The sequence below is a fragment of the Mchenga conophoros genome, linkage group LG11 (genome assembly GCF_057382185.1).
Source record: "Mchenga conophoros isolate Kocher_MC1m ecotype Shallow Benthic linkage group LG11, M_conophoros_male_GT1.1, whole genome shotgun sequence".
NCBI classification, from domain to species: Eukaryota; Metazoa; Chordata; class Actinopteri; order Cichliformes; family Cichlidae; genus Mchenga; species Mchenga conophoros.
This window is the reverse complement of record NC_140536.1, coordinates 9,027,123-9,045,627: the sequence shown is the minus strand read 5'-3', so window position 1 is coordinate 9,045,627 and position 18,505 is coordinate 9,027,123. Positions and strand designations below refer to the sequence as shown.

The 18,505-nt window shown below is 41.3% G+C and overlaps 2 protein-coding genes across 3 annotated transcripts; one reads left to right on the top strand and one right to left on the bottom strand.

Moving 5' to 3' along the window:
- Positions 1-1,348: 1,348 nt before the first annotated feature.
- rnf144b (ring finger protein 144B) lies at positions 1,349-13,539 on the bottom strand. 2 transcript variants are annotated; one of them, XM_085290770.1, is made up of 9 exons: positions 13,460-13,539; positions 12,738-12,804; positions 9,487-9,753; positions 8,126-8,230; positions 7,327-7,387; positions 5,749-5,956; positions 4,443-4,587; positions 4,205-4,294; positions 1,349-2,438 (listed from the first exon to the last, which is right to left on the bottom strand). In XM_085290770.1, exons 3-9 carry the CDS (start codon positions 9,649-9,651, stop codon positions 2,265-2,267), a joined length of 948 nt encoding a protein of 315 aa, XP_085146896.1. In that variant the 5' UTR covers positions 9,652-9,753; positions 12,738-12,804; positions 13,460-13,539; the 3' UTR covers positions 1,349-2,264. The 2 variants fall into 2 exon arrangements, with proteins under 2 accessions (XP_085146896.1, XP_085146895.1); XM_085290769.1 differs by lacking the exon at positions 13,460-13,539 and having other exon boundaries at positions 12,738-13,045.
- Positions 13,540-15,988: 2,449 nt separating this feature from the next.
- LOC146563596 (uncharacterized) lies at positions 15,989-18,504 on the top strand. Its single transcript, XM_085290277.1, has 5 exons — positions 15,989-16,111; positions 16,536-16,677; positions 16,888-16,926; positions 17,213-17,356; positions 17,459-18,504. The coding sequence occupies exons 1-5, from the start codon at positions 16,028-16,030 to the stop codon at positions 17,635-17,637; spliced, it is 588 nt and encodes a 195-aa protein (XP_085146403.1). The 5' UTR covers positions 15,989-16,027; the 3' UTR covers positions 17,638-18,504.
- Position 18,505: the final 1 nt, after the last annotated feature.

Below are 18,505 nucleotides of genomic sequence, written 5' to 3'. Positions count from 1 at the left end.
TGTTTCCCCATCAGTTTATGCCTAATAATCAAAAACATCAAGTGACTCCTCTCTGTGGGTTCGCCTCTGACCACAGACCCCCCCAATCATATGACATTAACAGCAAACTGTCTTTCTACATCTCTTGTTGGTCTTGTGACGTGGAAATGTTCTGCCTGAAATGCCCACTTAGCTTCTCAGACTGAACTGAGTGCAGTTTCTTGTTCACACACAGGGTGCCACTGAAATCCCTTTGAAGGTAACCTGTTTAGCCTCTGCTACATTTACCTCGGTCTTTGGGTCGACCCTGAACTGCCCGCACATTTATACGCCGCTAAACTCACTTTATTACTCCCTGTGCTGTTTTCTAATTCTAGTTGGGTCTTTGTAGCAAATTCTTCTATCTAAGGTTAGAGTGGGGTGACCTGTGATCTTCACACTCACCTTCATTTTGAGTGCCATGGATGTTGGAGTGGTTTTGTCCACTCCAACATTCGTGACTCCTACTTCCAAGTCAGTCGCTGTTTCTCCTAGCTCCTAGCTTTGCTTTTGTGGGTAACTTAATTTACAACTTTGACCCATTTCCTCTTGAATTTACATTTATATGAAATATATACTGTGTTTCTAACTGCACGAGTCATGTGGTCTTTTAACCCCTGACACTGCATGACATTGCTTTTGGTGTGTGACACTACAATTGTACAAAGTTGAAATCACAGATATTCTTACTTATGTTCAATCAAAAGTCCGCTTTGTGATATGAATTCTGACCCCACCATCTGAATGTCTCAGGAGAAATTGAGACTCGTGAGACCAGGCAATGTTTTTTTCAATCTTCTATTGTCCAGTTTTAGTGAGCCGCTGTAGCCTATCGAGGTTCAATGTGTTGTCTATTCAGAGATGCTCTCTTCAGCATACCTTGGGTGTAAGAAGTAGTTATTTGTGTTACTGTTAAGAGAATAGTAGTTTGGCTAAACCCTGAAAACGGTTTCTCAGGAAAATCCCAGCAGTTGCTCAGTTCGAATTCAGCAAGTTGTCTTGATAATGGCTACATGACTACATGGATTAAGTTGCTGCCATGTGACTGGTTGATCAGGCATCTGCGTTTGTTGTTGCAGCCAAAGGAAGCAGAAGAGCATCTCTAGATGCACAGCATGTTTAGCAGCTGAAGAGCAGAGCCACATAATGCTATTTACAAGATATCAACGATGTAAAAAGACCAGATAATGGGTCAAAGTTCTTATGGTACACACTTATACCATTAAACTGACAAGCGAATAACTTAAACCATCTTACAGTGCAGTGTTCTGCTAGGAAACCTTGGGTTGTTTGGGCTAGAAATGATAAACGTCAAAGTCACTGTCCAATGCATGTTCAGTTCATCGTGTTTATTTTCCATTTACAATGGCGCTTTTATAAAATATTTGATGCCGAAACATCAAAACAAATGTAGAAATGACACCATACACACATTCCCCATGAATACATATTAACACACTTTAGAAAAGTACACACTGTCCTCTTTAGAGCCTTTGGTCTGGAACATACGCCAGGTGGAAACAACAAGCATCTGCAGAAGAAGAGTTCTCTCTGTGCACCATTGAAGCCTTATCGTGTTTCGTATGAGTAAAGATTATACAGTGCACACATGGTTCCAGATGCCTTCTCCTAACACCTTAGAATGTTTTGCATCACTGCGGCGTTTATAACCATGCAGGATCCTGATGGTTGTCCATTTCCATAACGCTAAAATTATTTGCATAAGACAGAATGAAAGGCAAAGCAAATCGAACCAAGCACCAGGCACTGTAGAGCGAGGCACTTGAGCGCCCAACACTTCTGGTTTGGCTTCATGACATTTGGCACATGAGGGTGGCTTTGCACTTTAAACTGCATGTATGTGTTTGTGTAGGTGTGTTGGTGAGAAAAAGAGAGCCCTGTCGAGGGAGATTCACACCTATTGCTGTCTCCTAATTATCTTGTTGTGCCTCTGAAAACTGGCTAGACAAGTGACTTACATTCATTCTCCTCACATTTACACACCCACCATATAAAGTATGCACTCTCGTGATTCAAGAGTGATTTTTGAGCAGCCCTCTCACTGAGGCATAATGTAAAAGTCCGGAAAACCCGCTCACTTAGAGGGCTTCCAAAAAAAAAAGAAAAAAAGGTAATCCATTAGTTCATGAGTGTTTTTTATTCCCATCATGCAGCGCTTAAACTTTCCTTGGCATTCATGAGGTTAGCAGAGTGATCCTGTGCGGGCAGATGAAAGCAGGGAGCTGCTATGATGTGGAGGTGTCTGACTGGCTGAGGTCCTTCTTGCTCTTGTTCTTCTTCTTCTTCTTGTCCCCTTTGCAGGGCTTGCAAACACAGCACAGGATGCAGGGCGAGGCCAGCAGGAGGAGAGGTGATGTCACCAGCACAATGATACTGACTCCCACCAGGATCCCCACCACCTGAGCAGAGACACAACAATAAATACTGTAATTACTCTTCTTATTAGCACTGGGTCAAATGACTGTGTCAAAGGACTTGGTCATAATGGCATCAGAGATTCATCATCTGACTCTCCCTACAGAAGTTGTTCAGTTCCCTGTTTTGGTTTTATAGTTTGTAACTTTACTGTCTTCATTTTCTGTTTAGATTCAGTTCTGGTGCAAACCTTCTTTACATCACCTACCCAGCAATAAACATTCAGAAAACATTAACAGGCAGCTGGTAAACACAACTGAACTTTTGGGAACTATGGAGACTTAAAAAAAATGAAATTAATGAAAGTGAACTTACATTTACCAGCAAGACAGAACCAGGACTTCAACTGTCAAGAAAAGCGACTAAAGAACTCAGTCGCTTTTCGAATACTAGGGCTTGCTGTGTGGCTTATGAGTGTATTTTGCTAACTAAGCTTGCTAACTTTGCAGATAACGTAACACTCGTTAATTCACATTAAGTTCACTTTTGACCCCATAAAACCGTGGCGGCTAAAATGCAACGCTGAAGTTTCAAAGTGTGAAGCCTAAAAGAAACGAATGATGTTGTTTTAACAAAGTTCCTCTTTTATATACAGTCTGTAGTTTTAAATTACTGTAACTGTTAAAACCTGATAGACTTTATTCATGTTAAATTGTTAAATCATTCATTCAGTAAACTTGATACACATACCATTATATGAATAATCCCTGTATGTGTAAACAAATAAGGCACACATATATATGTACATATCTTCGTGGACTTCCTGGTTTTCTGTTTCCCTTTGACAACACTCCCATGCACAAGCTGAGGTCCGTGGAGACATGTTTTGGAGTGAAAAGGCATGGCCTCCACTTAATCAGATACAGCACATTTGAGATGAACAGGAATGCCAAACTGTGACTCAATCTTTATCAGTCAACCTCAGCAGCTTACCTCAATAATTCTTTGGATGACTGTATGCTGCCGTAGCAGGGCAGACAGTAATAGCTGTGGTAGTGGATGTGACATGTTAAATAACCACAGATACATGTCATATACCGATGTCAACATTGTTTTGGATATGTAGTTACACTAAGGGTCGGCAAAAAACATCGCAGGTTAAATCTAACAGACTCAAGTACTTAAATGCAGCGGTGGAAAAATAATTTAAGGTGAACATACTTAGAGGACCTGTTAGGCAAGGGTGTAACCAGCTCTATAATGAGTTGTTTTGCACGAAACAACTTCGCTGCTGTACTTCAGCTCTTCACATACTTAGCAACCTGTACACACCGAGACGCAATCTGGAGATCCCAAGCAAACTTATCATGTGATAATGGCATTAGAGGAGGAGAAAGCAGAAGGAAAGTAGGTCTGGTGGGCAGTTGTAATCTTTTTGTTGCATAGTTGGTGTCATTATGGGCCAGGAATTTGAGATTAGCTTAGGGATTTGCTGAGTTTAAAGGATTTCTTCAATGAACTGTGGGAAAACAAGAAGTCGTAAACAGCAAACTATGTGAGGCTTTAATATTCTTAAAGTGATATATAGTAATAAACCAAGCAGCTGATAAACTGAAAGACAGTAATTATGTCCCATGTCTCATGGTGATTGAGAGCTGGGTTGAAGTCCAAAATCCAGGTTATGTGCTGGTATGATTTGACTCAAATCCAGTCCCTGTATACAACAACCAGGTGGTTCTGTGGTCTAATCCATTCAGACAATAACAACATCACAAAATGCCACGCACTGCTGCCTTACAACTGGGCTCACCTGCGTTCTGTTCCACATAACCGAGGCCCTGGAGTGTCCCAGCTTGTTTCTGCATGGCCCCTTATCATAATGTCTCAAAAAGATATCACCCTGCATTTAAACACAACATACACATGCATGCAAAGACGTGAACAGGTGACTATGCAGCAAAGGAAATATTCCATTTGAATTTGGAAAAAAAGAAAGAAAAAAAGAAAAATGCATCACAGCTATTGTTTAGTTAGCAGGGGAGACTTACATCCAGATTCTGCAGACAGTACCAGCAGAAGGTGTGTTTGCAGCTTTTACACAGCATCTGTGCACAGCCTTGGTTTCTCTCGATGTAGATACCACACATAGGACACTGCTTGATGGGCATGTCAGAGTCACTGTCTGAGCGTGTCCTGTGAATTGGAACAAAGGCACACACGAGGAATGCCGTTAATGCCGCGAGGGCCTCCAGGCAGTGCGTGCAATCTTTATTTAGAGGCAAAGGTGAAGGGTTGTTATTCAATGTAAAGTGGGAAGCAGAGTCTTGAAGTTATGGTTAAGAGTTTACAAATACATATTTCTCAAGGCCGTTTCTTTAAACGCGCTAAAGGTAACATCTCTCTCATTCTAGATGTCATGCAGCCCTCAAAAAACCCTGTTTTTGATTAATACGAGATAGCAGAAGCTATCGCAGCTCATGTGATGTCAGAAAATAATACTGCAAAAAACACAAACAACAAATCTGCTCAAAAACACAAAGTCAGCAGGAGACAGAGACCAGTTCCTTGTTTTAAAAGAGGAAATTGAGCATTGTTTTGGGAAATAAAACTATAAGATATAAGATAAAATGCAAATGTAAAAACTACTGAAAGCCTCTGCAGGCTGAAAACCCCCCAGATATTATGCTGCCACGTTTGACTCAAAAGTGGATTTTAACTCATCTTTCTCATCCCCAGCGCAGGGATCATCACTTCACTGCTGTACAGTGAGGTAATTGGATCGGTGCCCATCCTCCTCCTCCTCTGTTTGGCACAGAGACAATGGAATTCCGATATAACTCAGTGACTCCCCAGTGACATCAGTCAGTCTGGCAGAGTCACAGCTCAGCGCGGCGCAGTAATGTCCCTGCTCAACTGGGACGCTTCTGAGGCACACTAAGTTATTAATCCTGAAATAATGTTTTTATAGAGCAAAGGGTTTCTACAGAGAGATGAGGAGCTACCCATCACTTGTGTGATTCATTCAGTGTGCTGTGAACATCCTACACCGGTGAAAGTTAGGTCTTTTATGTCAAAGGAAAGTCTGGGATTTTCCTCATGGTGTAAAACACCACAATTGAAAATAAATGTAATCCACGTAATGTCAGAGAAAAATTCATCTGCCTCTGTCATTTCATCACATGCATGGCAACTGATTTGTGCAATCATGCATTGCTCACCAGTTTGGTTACAGCAAGTCTATCTCAGTGTCCTGACCTAATACCCTCCTCCAGCTTTTAGCCCAGTATCATTTCCAAAGTGCAGCTCTGTGGCTGCAGGCAGTGGGCAGCGGACCAAGAGGCTGGCTTTACTGACCTGCTTTGATGAGAAGGCGTCATCATGGCCTGCCGCTCGGGGCAAGCGTGGCCATCCTGCCAGGGCCCTCTGCAGCCGGAGCAGAAGACGGTGTGACAGGTCGGGCAGGGCACAGCGGCGGGGTGGCCTTCGGTGCTCTGCTCCACATTACACACAGCCTGACATTCAAGCACCGGGCACCAGGCTTTACTGGGGTCAAGCTTCACTCCTGTGGAGAGGAAAAGAACGGATGAGGCACATAGTCAAGATTTTGTAATTTAACTCTTTCTGTCAGTATCACTAGCATTAAAGCCACATGCCAGGAAACAGAGTTAAAAAAAAGATAATCAAAAGCTCCAGTGGTTAGAACATTTTTGGAGTGGCTCAGATCAAAGATCACAGCTAGAGGACGATCGTTATTATTCACTGTAAACTTTTTTTAAAGGAGCAGAAGCACTAATTAAATAAAACAAACTGTGACAAACTCGCATAGAAAAAACATAGTATTTTAAAATACCTGTGGTGGCCAATAGTACCAGCCTCCTAGAATATACACCTGTGGTATCAATTTCAAAATAAAATACAACATCCCATCAGTCTTTTAAGGCTGAGGGGTAAAAAGCCAACGAGAGTGAGTCATCATGAATAAACAGATTTTTCCACTGTTATCAAATTGTTTTGGGCAGGATTATTTACCTTTTCCCACCATTATCAAGTATTATTTATTGTGACGATCAGCTACTTTTACCTTTAATAGATGTTTTCGCCACAATTATGAAGCAGTTATTAAGTAATCGTTGCTAATTATCGAGTAATTTTTATCATTACAAAATATTTTTTCCATCATCATCAAGCAACATCAAACAAACATTTTCACCTTTAACATATAATTCTATCTAACAATGCAAGCATTTGATTGGTTATTTCTGAAGATCAACAGTTTTCCTACAGGCTTTTGAGGAGTTGTGAAGAATGGGATTTTCCCTTTCTGAAGAAAATGAGCGTGACGTGTCGCAGACAAAACAAAAGCAATCACTGTGAGCTGACTCAAACCCTTTACACTCCCAGCACATGCTTTCACTATGAATCATAACAAAAGGGACAACTGTAGTAAGACCGACTGCACTTTGCACTTTTTTGTTCTTACAATAACACGAGTTTTATGATTTATGGACGGAGTAAACAATAACTGTTATTGGATTTGCAGTGTATTATTGCTGTGCAAATAGAAAATGTCAATATAGCTGCACAGCAAACTACCCCTTTGTTTGCAGCTTATAAATGTCAACAGTGTTTCCCACAGAGGTGCTGTTTGCCTTCACAAACATTTACCTAACCAGTAGTACACAATTTATCTCCACTGAGAATCTCTTTTCTTCAGATTAACAGATTATTAACATGGGTGTCTTATAGTAGTAACCCCTTTATTGTTTGATAGCTAGAATTTAAGTAACCTCTAGGCTAAAACTGTACCAGAATTAAACAGAACACAAAAAAAGCCTCACAATATGCCAGGCATGTTAAGATAAATACTGGCTGGGACTGTTTGTGTGACCTGCCTGTCATCAGACAATAGCATGTAAACACAACAGTGCTTACCTCTCTCAAACTTGAGACGCAGATACAGCTCCACCTGACCTGCTGCTGCCAAAGCAGCTATCTGCAATCACACAGAGGTACTTCAATTATTTTACTGACTCAGATTTTATGATGCAGATTTCAGAGATGTGGAAAAAACAGCACTTTGGATACTAGACTTCCTGAAGCTTGTGATAACATGTTCAAAACCAAAATCTTTCATGGTGCTCTAGATAAAAATGAGGTTGTTTACCATCATAGTTGACAATCTGACGCTTCAAGTCATCTGCAATTTGCAGCATTATTTTCTAAAACTCATAAGCTGTTAAAAATGACACACTTTGCAGTATTTTCCAGAAAAACACTACTAAAGGATGGACTTCCTAGCACAAGAGTCTTAATAAAGTTGTATTCTGATTAGCAGAAGATTAAGGAAGGGGCACTTTTCATGTGGTTTTGAGTCAGCATTTTCAGCCTCCATACGTTTACTATGTATTGTTTTAATGTTTCCATCTGACGTCATTTCATTTATAGCGATTCACCCCTGAAACCAAAACTAGTTTCTTCAGAACTGTGATTAAGGGTGGATGTGCAGTATTTACACAATTTACACACTGTAAAAAGACAAGCGTGAAAGTCCAGCTTCCTATTTCTTGAGAAGTACGGCAATGGCCTTTATGTCTGAAACCAAACCGGTTGAACCACCAACCTGGGACATTCGAGGAATGTGCAACAACAAAAACGCAGATCACTGATCATGTTTGCATTTTATCTCCTCTCATCATTTTTTCTGCTATGTGCATTGTTGCACAGGCCGTACCTCTGAGTCCAGCAGCACTCCAGTCTTTCGGCACGCCATGTCGGGGCAGGTGATTGGTGCCCCCCCACCCTCCATTATGGCTAGCTGAACATACTGCTGCAAACACTGGAGAGGGAAGAAGGACAATAGGGCATTAGACTGGACGTTTAATCAGACAGGGAGAACTGTCATATGCTCGCCAGCAGCATTTTATCTGAAACAAGTGCAGGAGCTCAGAGAGCCACAATGTTACTCAGGACGAAATGAAAGGAAGATGTTGGGTTAAAGCGGGCAGCTGAAATGTCACAGATAGAGAGCTTCCTCACGAGTGCTCACAGAGTCAAAAGTCATGTGTTGCCCAAGCCATGACATTGAGTAAGGCAGGAGAAACTGTGGAAGCACTGTTCATAAAAGCAGTGCTGTTTTCAAAAATTAAAGTTAAAAAATTCTTTAAAGAAGAAAAACTTTTGCATGAGCACAAACCTGTGCTTCCTGTGTGAATACAGCCCTAACACAGCATGAAGCACTGATCACACAAACAGAGCTGGAACAACACCAGGAACACGGTGTGCTCTTTAAGCAGACAGAAGGAGATGGTTCACATTTTTATACTAAAGATAAGTACGTGTTTCAGTATCAATTTCCCTCGCTGTGTCGTACCCTGCGCATGTACGTGAGGTTTATCTGTGCGACCTTGTGCGTGCCGCTCTGACAAATGCAGCGAGCTTGGAAAGAGATTAACACCTGCCACTATCTGGCTCCGTTTTGATATGCAGGCAGGCACGCTTGAGACCAGAACAGTGCAGCAGCGGACCTTTGCACTCCTGTTATAAATATTACAGCTCTGTTATCTAAAGATAGCGCTTCTCATCATCTCACATGAAGGAGTGAAACTGAAACTCAGGATAAGTTTGTGAGTTTAAAAACAAAGAGCGAAGCGATAAAGCACATGAGAAAAAAAAATTCCATGGACAATTCAAAGACGGTAAATGTGAAAGACAGACAGCCCTGTGTTGAAATCAGCATAATTTTACTGGAATGGAAGTGTGATAGATTTGCCTATAAAAGGATCTATTACTGTATACGGTCATAAAGGAGGAAGTGGTGTTGTAATAATAAAAAAAAAAAAAGAAAAAAAAAATCTCATTCCAAGTAATTTAAACGCCGGACATTTGCCTAAATTGCCCAAATTGTAAAAAGCTGGTTTTGGATCACTGTCCTGAAATTTTCAGCACCTGCAGGAAATGATTAAACGCATGAGAAATGAAATAAATATATTTATATAGCTTGACACATGCACTCTGAGTCACTGACTCAAATGAAGACCTGGACACGATGAGAAGCAGCTCCTGAAAAAACCTGAATGCATCATCTGTACCTACCGCTGTGCAGTAGATGCACTTGCAGCTCTGCAGTCCTGTGGTGGCTGTCGATGGCTGCTCGCTGAGGCACAGTTTGCAGAACACCTGCAGGTTGGCGGCAGCCTCGGGCGTCTCCGGAGCTGACTCCCGGGCTTCCCGGCTCACGGTGGGACTCCCGCTGGCCATGACGAGGCGAGGCCGGCCGGCAGGAAAAGAAGTCACGAGGACGAATCAAGCCTCTCTTAGCCTTTCTGCTGGGAACGGAAAGCAGCCATGGCCTCCATGTTCCTAAAAAGCAGAAACAGCACTAATCTATTTGTCTATTCAGTATGGGTGTAACTCTTTGCTTTCCCTTCCCTGTCAGACAACACTGCACCCTCTTTCTAAAAACCGCCATCCCATTCTGATAACTGATGTAGCAACTCTGATGATTTCAGCTATGCCTGCAGCAATGCCCTGTGATTGTTTTGTTAAAGGAGTGACGATTACTCACAGCTTAAAGCTGCGTGATGTACGAAGCAAATTTGAGTTACAGTATGTGTTATTGCTACAGTAATATGAAAACAGCCTCATTATCCTTTGTTGTGTCTCCATATATTCTTGCCATTTTCAAGTCCAGAGTCCAAGGCGTGTGTTTACTAAGCCCGCAGTTATTGAGCAGCGCTTCATTTATCCTGACAGGAAGAACTGGCTACTGACTGTCACGTCCACTTTACAGAAACACGGCAAAGTCTTGTGCAATTATAGGTTGGGATTTTGTGAACATAATGCCTCAAGAGACTAAATTACATCAGGGGAAAGGTGGTTTTGAACACTCTGAACTGTAGTTAAGTTTAAAAAGTATTAAAAGCAATTAGCCGAGACAGAATGGTGATGCCCCACACGCTTGTGGGGATAGGTTGATTGGATAATCCAAATTGTCACTAGGTGTGAATGTGCGAATGAGTGTGAATGGTTGTCTGTCCTTGTGTGTTAGCCCTGCGACAGACTGGCGACCTGTCCAGGGTGTAGCCTGCCTCTCGCCCTATGACAGCTGGGATAGGCTCCAGCGCCCCCCGCGACCCTGAAAAAGGATAAGCGGAAGCGAATGGATGGGATGGATGGAGAATGGTGATGCTTCACGTCGTCTTTGCTTCAGTATTTAGTTGAAGCTGAACCTCTGAATCGGGCTTTGTAGGAGCAGCATGGTGACCTTGTTTTTGCGTTTATGGTGACACCCTCTGTAGCGCCCACTGCCACAAATGGGAGAGAGCTTTCTCTGAGCTAACAAAGAGAGAAAGACAAAAAAAAAAAACCCAATACAAAACAAAACAAAACTAGGAAATATGTATTTTATTCTCTGAAATGCCTTTCAGTGTGTGTATTATCACATCATTATTATTAGTCTAAATGACATGTGAGATTCCCAGTGATTTCAGTCTGGACCAAATTAGTGAACTGGCTAACCAGCCAATACCAACATATTACCATCTACAAAGCCACAATGCAAACCTTCTTTGCTTATGAAAACAATAAAAATAATTATGGACGACTTATTTTAGGACAGCAAGACAAAGGTGAGTAAAACTCTAGTCTGAACTTAAAGGAAACTCAAGTCACCCTCCAAAAAATCCCTTTTGGTTCAGCCCTGTTCCAAAAAGCATGAGAAATAATAACCCCATAATCTGGGATTTGAGATTAATCGCGTGGACAACAGTGGTTGGACAGAGAACAGGCTCACACAGGAAACTGTGGCGTTAAAAAACACACTGTGCAGCCTGAGCAGCTGCTGAAATCACACGTGATCTTGTACATGATGTTCTCTGCTTCAGCAGCCTATCAATGTTGGCTGGAAACTTTGGAGCCGTTCAATCAATATAGCAAACTCCGCCACTGGTGTCCTCCTTTGTAGTGTGTTAATGATCATTCCCTGGTAACACACACGATAGCTGGGCATGCTGAGCTCTGTGCACGTTGCTATTTTTGCACAGTCATAGTCTGCTCTCCTGCACTACTTTCAGGCAGACGTGCTGAGCCGGCTGCAGTCATCGTCCCACAATGCCGTCAGCCTGTCCTGTCCTGCCTGAGCATAACCACCCCTGTGGTTTCGCATGGGAAATTACAGCTTTCGTGCCTGCTAGCCTTGCTTCATGGAAACTTCAGCATTATTAACAAAGTGAAGCCTTCATCCCGAAGCAACTTCAAAGTTTAGAATTTAAGATTACCTGGGTAACTTTCAGTCAACATATCAGGCGGAAGGCTTCATATCTTAGAAAATTTGATAAATCACATTTGTGATTGTCATCTGCCTTTCAGATCATGGATAAAAAGTAATTGTGATGTTTTCAGTGCTGCACACACAGCGAGTGTAAGGTGGAACAAATGATTACTTTGCACCTAAATTTAAATAAGTATCAATGCAAAGTCCTAACAACCGGAATCTTTAATCCAAAGCCTTTACTTTCAGAACTGTCCTTCAAAAAAACACACAAAAAAACCTTTCTGATTGTAATCCAAAAGCTCACATTCAACCTCGAATCTCCACTGTTGCAGCACTTCCTTAATTAGAATGCTTTTGTGTGCAATTGCTTTCTTTTTCCGTGTGGAAGCTGGCCATTCAGCGATTAAAACCCTTCACGGATCAAGGTCTAAATGGCATTCCAGACATTGAGGGCAGGGTGAAGTGGGGTGAGGTGGTGGGGATCAAAGCATCATTGTTGACCTGGGAGGCAGAAACGGAAAAACCAGATCTGCCTGGTAAAAAGCTGCTGCTGCTTTCACACAGACTGTCACTGTTCTGTGGAAGGAGACAGCAGAGAGTGTGCACTGGGGTAGTAGAATTTATATGGCATCATTTGTACGTTTCCAATCACACCATGTGTGTGTGTGTCTTTTTGGGGTTTTTGTTTGTGTTTGTGTGTGTGTGTGTGTGTGTGGGTGGTGCATAGAATAAAATGGCACATAAAGTTGAAACATAGCAGAAGGAAATGACAGTGTGGGAAAATGTAAGCCTTGATGGTAATGCACACCAGTTAATCACAAGTGTGCTCGGTACAGATATGATTTAAAGGCTGCCTTTGTGCATGCATATTCCCAGACTGCTGATATCTGGTCTTTCTGCACTGCGATCAACCACAAACACACACGTGAAATCTGAGACATCTGCAGCTGTGTCAAGGTTGTAGACCAGCACAGGTCACAGAGCGCTTTTTTCATACGCTTTTTTCTATGATACCACCTTAATGAACAGCTTTGAGGGTGGACAGTACAGGTACAAATGGTGCGGAACCTACCTTCCCTGTGGACCACTGGGCGTAGAAGCAGTCTGAGTCCAGATCCACAGCCGCAGTGCTCTTGTTACTGTGGTACAGACACATGTGTTATAACACAGTCTGGTGCTGTAATAACCTGCTGTCAACGCCTAATGCCACTGCGACCGTCTCGATACCGCCTCCTCCAAGTGCGTTGCGGGATTAAAGAAAATCTAAATCATGTTTAACCCTCCTGCTCTCTCCTGTCCTGCTCTCTGCTTGTGTCTGAGTTTCGGTTCTCCTGCCTCTCGTCCCCATCCAGGAAGCAGCGCTCTTTGCTCTCCACTTATCTGGACTCTCGACTGCGCCTGCTGGCTGCTTCAATAAACTCATGCTGCTTTCAAGTACTGTCGGAAATGATCCCGCAGGAACAAAAAGAAGGCTTGACATAAACGATATTCCTGCAGCATAAATTTTTGATGGCACGGTTGTTGTCTGTAGTAGAAATAACTATGCCAAGTTAATGTCATCAATTCAAGCTCAGGCTATCAGAATTTACAATCTTAAAATGTGGGCATTACTTGAGTAAAGGGGCTATTTGCATTTTGGGACATTTTTCGGAGCTACTTGTGCACGAGCTAGCTGAGCCATAGCTTGTGACTTTACGAAGCAAATTCTAGCTAAAAAAGAAAGACAAAGGAAAACAAATGCAGTTTTAATGATTACTCTTAGAATAAATATTCAGCATATCTACAAACCCTTACCTCTTCTAGCCCCCCAGACAGAAAAACACTTAGTTCACAGTGCAACAACTTCCTCTAGGGTTCTGGTTCACCTAGCAACCACAGCCTCATAAAACAAATCAGAATGGCCTCTGTTGCCTTGGCGTTGTGGTGCAAACAGTGGTACAAAAATGAAAAACAGATTATGGTGCTCAATACATACAAAATCCACCTGTATGCAGATGCTCTTTAATCAGAACAATATGTTTAATGATAACATATAATTATTGTTGTTATCCATGTTATTTTTAAATTTACCGTTCAGAAAATTTCTGGAAAGTTTCTGGAAACATGGAAACCCTTCTATAAGGGAATTGATTGGGTCGTACACCAACGAGACAATGACACCAAGCATACTTCAACGGAATCTGGAGTACTGGAACTGATGGATTGGGCACGTCAAAGTCTGGACTTAAATCCTATTGAACAGATTTGGAATTTAGTGGTCTTAAAGATGGATCGCAAAAAAAGTTTCATCCAAAAGAAGGAAGCAAAGAAACTTGTGAAAAGTACATAAAATAATGGCAGCAAGAATGCGAGCTGCTGTCAAGGCCAAAGGAGGCTATAGGAAATATTATATTCTTCGATTATTATGTGTGAATAAGGACTGTTATTTCAGTTTGTTATTTGATTAATAAGTAACAATATCATTTTTGGTTATAAACGCATTTTTGTTTGCATTTTCTTGTCTTTATGACATTATTATTAGGCCTGTTAGTTTGTTAAGATTGTTACTCCAACTGCTCAGTGCCCTGAGGTACTGGTCCCGATCAGTGTTGGTCAAGTTACTTGAAAAAGTAATCAGTAACTAATTACTGATTACGTCCCCAAAAAAGTAATCCCGTTACTTTACTGATTACTTATTTTCAAAAGTAATTAATTACTTACTTACTTAGTTACTTTTTAAAAACACGATTTTCAACCTGAATAGGTGATAAAGTGATAGAGCTTTCAGCCCAATTCTACTTTTTCTACATAATCCATCATACAAAATGTAATCAAATGGAAAAGTCTCTTTTTTTAACTTGTTTTATCAGTTTTAATCTTTTAACTTTATGCATCAAGCAAAAATTTAATTATATGCAACATTCTCTGACTTGAATAAATTAGTTTAACATTTAAACCTATTTTCTACACATTCCAGCACATAAAATAAAATATTTTTTGTGTTTACACTCACTCTTTCAAATAGATGCAAGTAAAACACAGCAGAAAATAAATAAAGTCAAAGACTAAGCGGTCCTGTTGCTCTATTCCTCTAAAAAGTAATCAGATTACAGTAACACGTTACTTGTAACGCATTACTGCCCATCTCTGGTCCCGATAGATTGCAACCTCCTGATGGACTGCAGCCCCCTGCAGTAATCTTCCTTGCCCGTCTGTGTCCTGGATGTATACAGGTGTGCAGAAATGGAGAAAGATGTAAGAAAGATATCATCTTACTTGTAATGCAATAACCAATTTTAGAGTTTTGTGGTCAAGTTTATGACGAGCCATGTTTAACTGACAAAAGCAAAACAAGGGGTTTGTGGTCATTGTTAGGTTACATGACGGGTAGCAGGCATCGATTTATATTTAAGGCAATGATGATTAGATTTCCTTTTTATAGTAGCTTTATACTCTCAAGGGGTTAGAAATCAGACATATGCCTTGTGAAACATCTGCTCTAACCCGCCCAGCTTCGACAGGTAAATGCTACTTATATAATAATCGGACATGGGGGCTAGAATAAGCTTTAATACATTACAAGAAAACATTTTAAAAGTTGATTCGTGATATTACACTAATTTCTGGGTCTTTGTTGCTGTGTGCCATATTAGCTTACGGTAGATGCCCACAGTTTGCCTCGCCACTGAAACAGTATGCGTGTGCGGGGATGCCCCATTACCTCATGAGAATGACCGGTTATTGTTTATCTTGTTAACAGTCTTTATCTGCTTTATATACATCTATAACTATACTTATTTCATGTAATACCATAATTTAGAAGAACAAATGGTTGATATCTGACTTTATTGGGCGCATTTAAAAAGATTTCACTCACACATTGAAAAGATTTCTCTGTTAGGCTACCCTGCTAGCAGCCTCAGCAGGCTAACCACAAACCAAAACCTACTTGCACGAAGTTGCATCATTTCATGCTATCGGCCTCGATGCTACAGTGCAAAATATAAGTAATTTAGATTTGATCGTGTCTTTTTTGTTAATAAATCATTAGGACATGTTTTGGATTTCAAGGGGAAAATAAAAAGTCCGAGGTTTAGTGAAGGTCGCATCTGCGTGAAAATAAAGAAGGAAATCTTTAACTTAGTGTTTAACAGCATCTCTAATGTTACTGTCTCATCACAATCACATAAAACACAAAAGTGTAACAGAATAATGTCCACAGCAATACAAACATTACAGAGAAACCCCTCTGAACCTGAAGTTAACGGCATGGAAACCCCGAGTTAAAGTGCGCATGCGCAGGGGCTTTTCCCAAACTACGGTTTATCAGTCGGCGTGAGTACGAGCGCGTCTCACAAGGACAGTATCACAAACTGGCGAAAGATGGATAGCACTGACCCTCTGCCACTGTCTCCTTTTATTAACAACAGCTTTGCAAAGACGAAAGAAGGAAGCTTGTTAAATCAGGTGAGATTATTTAGAGCTTTCTGCTTCAATAACGGGCGGGATGTCATGTCTGAAATCTGAGTATGCCTCTCTTCTAAGTTATCATGTCCTATTGTAGAATACCATGTATTTCATTTCACTATTTGTAATGTGGGGGAAATACTTTTAAAGTAGTTTTGCTTAAGTTTAAAACTTCTTTGGGATGTAGCACGGTTTCCGTGTTTTGTTCGTGAAGAAAGAAAATTCTCATCGACTTGTTGTAGGGAAGACGTCACGTGACCTAGATATAATACACAGGTGGCCTGTCCGGGTGGGATGTGGTTTGCAGACGAAAAAACCGCCGACTCAGTTGCCTCTGCAGAAAAACACGTTTTCATTTTAAAAGACGTCATGTCATCCATACTCATATTTTTTTAATGTATTTTTTTGTGCCCCCTCCCTCCAGGTGATGCCATCTAAAACCTCCACCGTGGCCACCGTGATCCAATTGGTGCAAAGAGCGGTGCAGAAGAGCTGCATAAGGGCTTGTCAGCTGCTCTGCCTGCCTTTTGACCCTGTGATGTGTGAAAAAGTCACATGTTGCTCAGGTAAAAAACAAAAACAAAACCGAACAAAAATGACTTTATTGGAGGTAGATTTTACATTTATTCTTTACATAACTATAATTGCATGAATACATCTGTTTATTTGTGTTTTGTCGTTATAATCACGATGAACTTTCAGTTTGTCTGTGTAAGCTGGAAAGATAATGTGTCATTAGTAAAAAAGTAACCTTCCCTCTCTTATTGCCTTTACAGCTAAAACTCATCAGCCCAAGGAGAATAAAAACATTCAAGGTAACATTTTAACTTTATATGTTCAATAAAACGTTGGCTTCCTTAAATCTTTTTTGGTAAAATCTTTTGCTTCCCCTTTTCCCCATCTTTATGTTTTCCATTACTTATTTTTCACGAGCCTGGAGGCGTACTGCATTGCGGTTCATTACACATATTAATTGTATGCGTGATGGAAGTTTTTTTTTGACGTTCGCCGCACATTCAGGAACTTAAAACTGTGACATCACTATGGATCAACAACTTCTCATTTTCTCTTCCCTTTTCTCCTGCTTTCCCCGTCACACAGCAATGGCCCTTCAGAGTCCGCCGTCAACAATACTGATCGTCAACATCAGCAACTCCACGTTGATTGACTGCGTCATTGGAAACGGCACCCATACAGTGGCCGAGTGTCAGCCTCTCATGCAGGAAACTGAGCGCCACATGAAAGGTGTGTAACAGCAAAGCCTGGCCAGCTGAACATCTCTTTAAAATACGCTATGCCGACTGCACTCATGTGAAGTGCAAGCTTTTAATTTGAGTTGTGTTACAGGTCAGATGAGGTTTAGCTGCTACGGTGGGAAACAGGAGTCAGCACAGGATGCTGCTTTGCCACCACTTCCTCCATCAGAAGAGCATCCGAGTGTCAGCATCCACAGCTCCCACGTCAGCTACACCATCATTGGAGACAACAACAGTATGCATGTTGATATGAGCCAGCCGTCCAGCTAAAACGGAAGATTCACAAGTGTGCCACATGTACACACACATGCAGACTCAAGAAACACTGTAGCCACGATTATAACTTCAGCTTAGTATCAGGGCAAACATTTTCAGTCTGGAGGTGAGAGGTAACAATGTCTCTGCTAATCAAAAACTCTGCCAGATAAGCAGTTTATTATTATAAAACACAAAAAAGAGCTGTTTTGTGGGCATTTTGACCATCATGACTGTTGATTTTTCGCTCTGGTCTCTTTTAGTTGACATGAGGGAAAGCTTTTTGTTTGTTATGTAAATGTTCTAATCGGGGGCAATCATGGCTCAAGAGTTGGGAGTTCGCCTTGTAATCGGAAGGTTGCTGGTTCAAGCCCCAGCTTGGACAGTCTCGGTCGTTGTGTCCTTGAGCAAGACACTTCACTCGTTGCCTACTGGTGGTGGTCAGAGGGCCCGGTTGCGCCAGTGTCCGGCAGCCTCGCTTCTGTCAGTGTGCCCCAGGGTGTCTGTGGCTACAATGTAGCTTGCCATCACCAGTGTGTGAATGGGTGGATGACAGGTTGTGTAAAGTGCTTTGGGGTCCTTAGGGACTAGTAAAGCGCTATACAAATACAGGCCATTTACCAAATGTTATCTTATGTCTGTCACGTCATGATATGGGCTTGGGTTAAAATGTATGGCCTATGGTCATTAAAAGTAGACTATTTAGTAGTATTTATTACCAGAGGTAATTTTGATTTCCTGTGTCTCTATATTTGATATTGCTTAATATAAAATAACTGTGACTTTGTTATGTACATAAAACTGAGTAAGAGGACTATGAATGAATGAGTTTTAACTGTTGTAACGGTAACTGCTATTATATTTATAATAAAGACTTCACATA

Coding starts and splice junctions, on each gene's coding strand:
- rnf144b (XM_085290770.1), bottom strand. CDS start 9,651: ATGGCCAGCGGGAGTCCCACCGTGAGCCGGGAAGCCCGGGAGTCAGCT. Junction 7,388..8,125: donor GAGTGCTGCTGGACTCAGAG/GTACGGCCTGTG, acceptor GTGTGATTGCAG/ATAGCTGCTTTGGCAGCAGC. Junction 4,588..5,748: donor ACGCCTTCTCATCAAAGCAG/GTCAGTAAAGCC, acceptor TCCAATTCACAG/GACACGCTCAGACAGTGACT.
- LOC146563596 (XM_085290277.1), top strand. CDS start 16,028: ATGGATAGCACTGACCCTCTGCCACTGTCTCCTTTTATTAACAACAGC. Junction 16,112..16,535: donor AAGGAAGCTTGTTAAATCAG/GTGAGATTATTT, acceptor CCCTCCCTCCAG/GTGATGCCATCTAAAACCTC. Junction 16,927..17,212: donor GGAGAATAAAAACATTCAAG/GTAACATTTTAA, acceptor CCCGTCACACAG/CAATGGCCCTTCAGAGTCCG.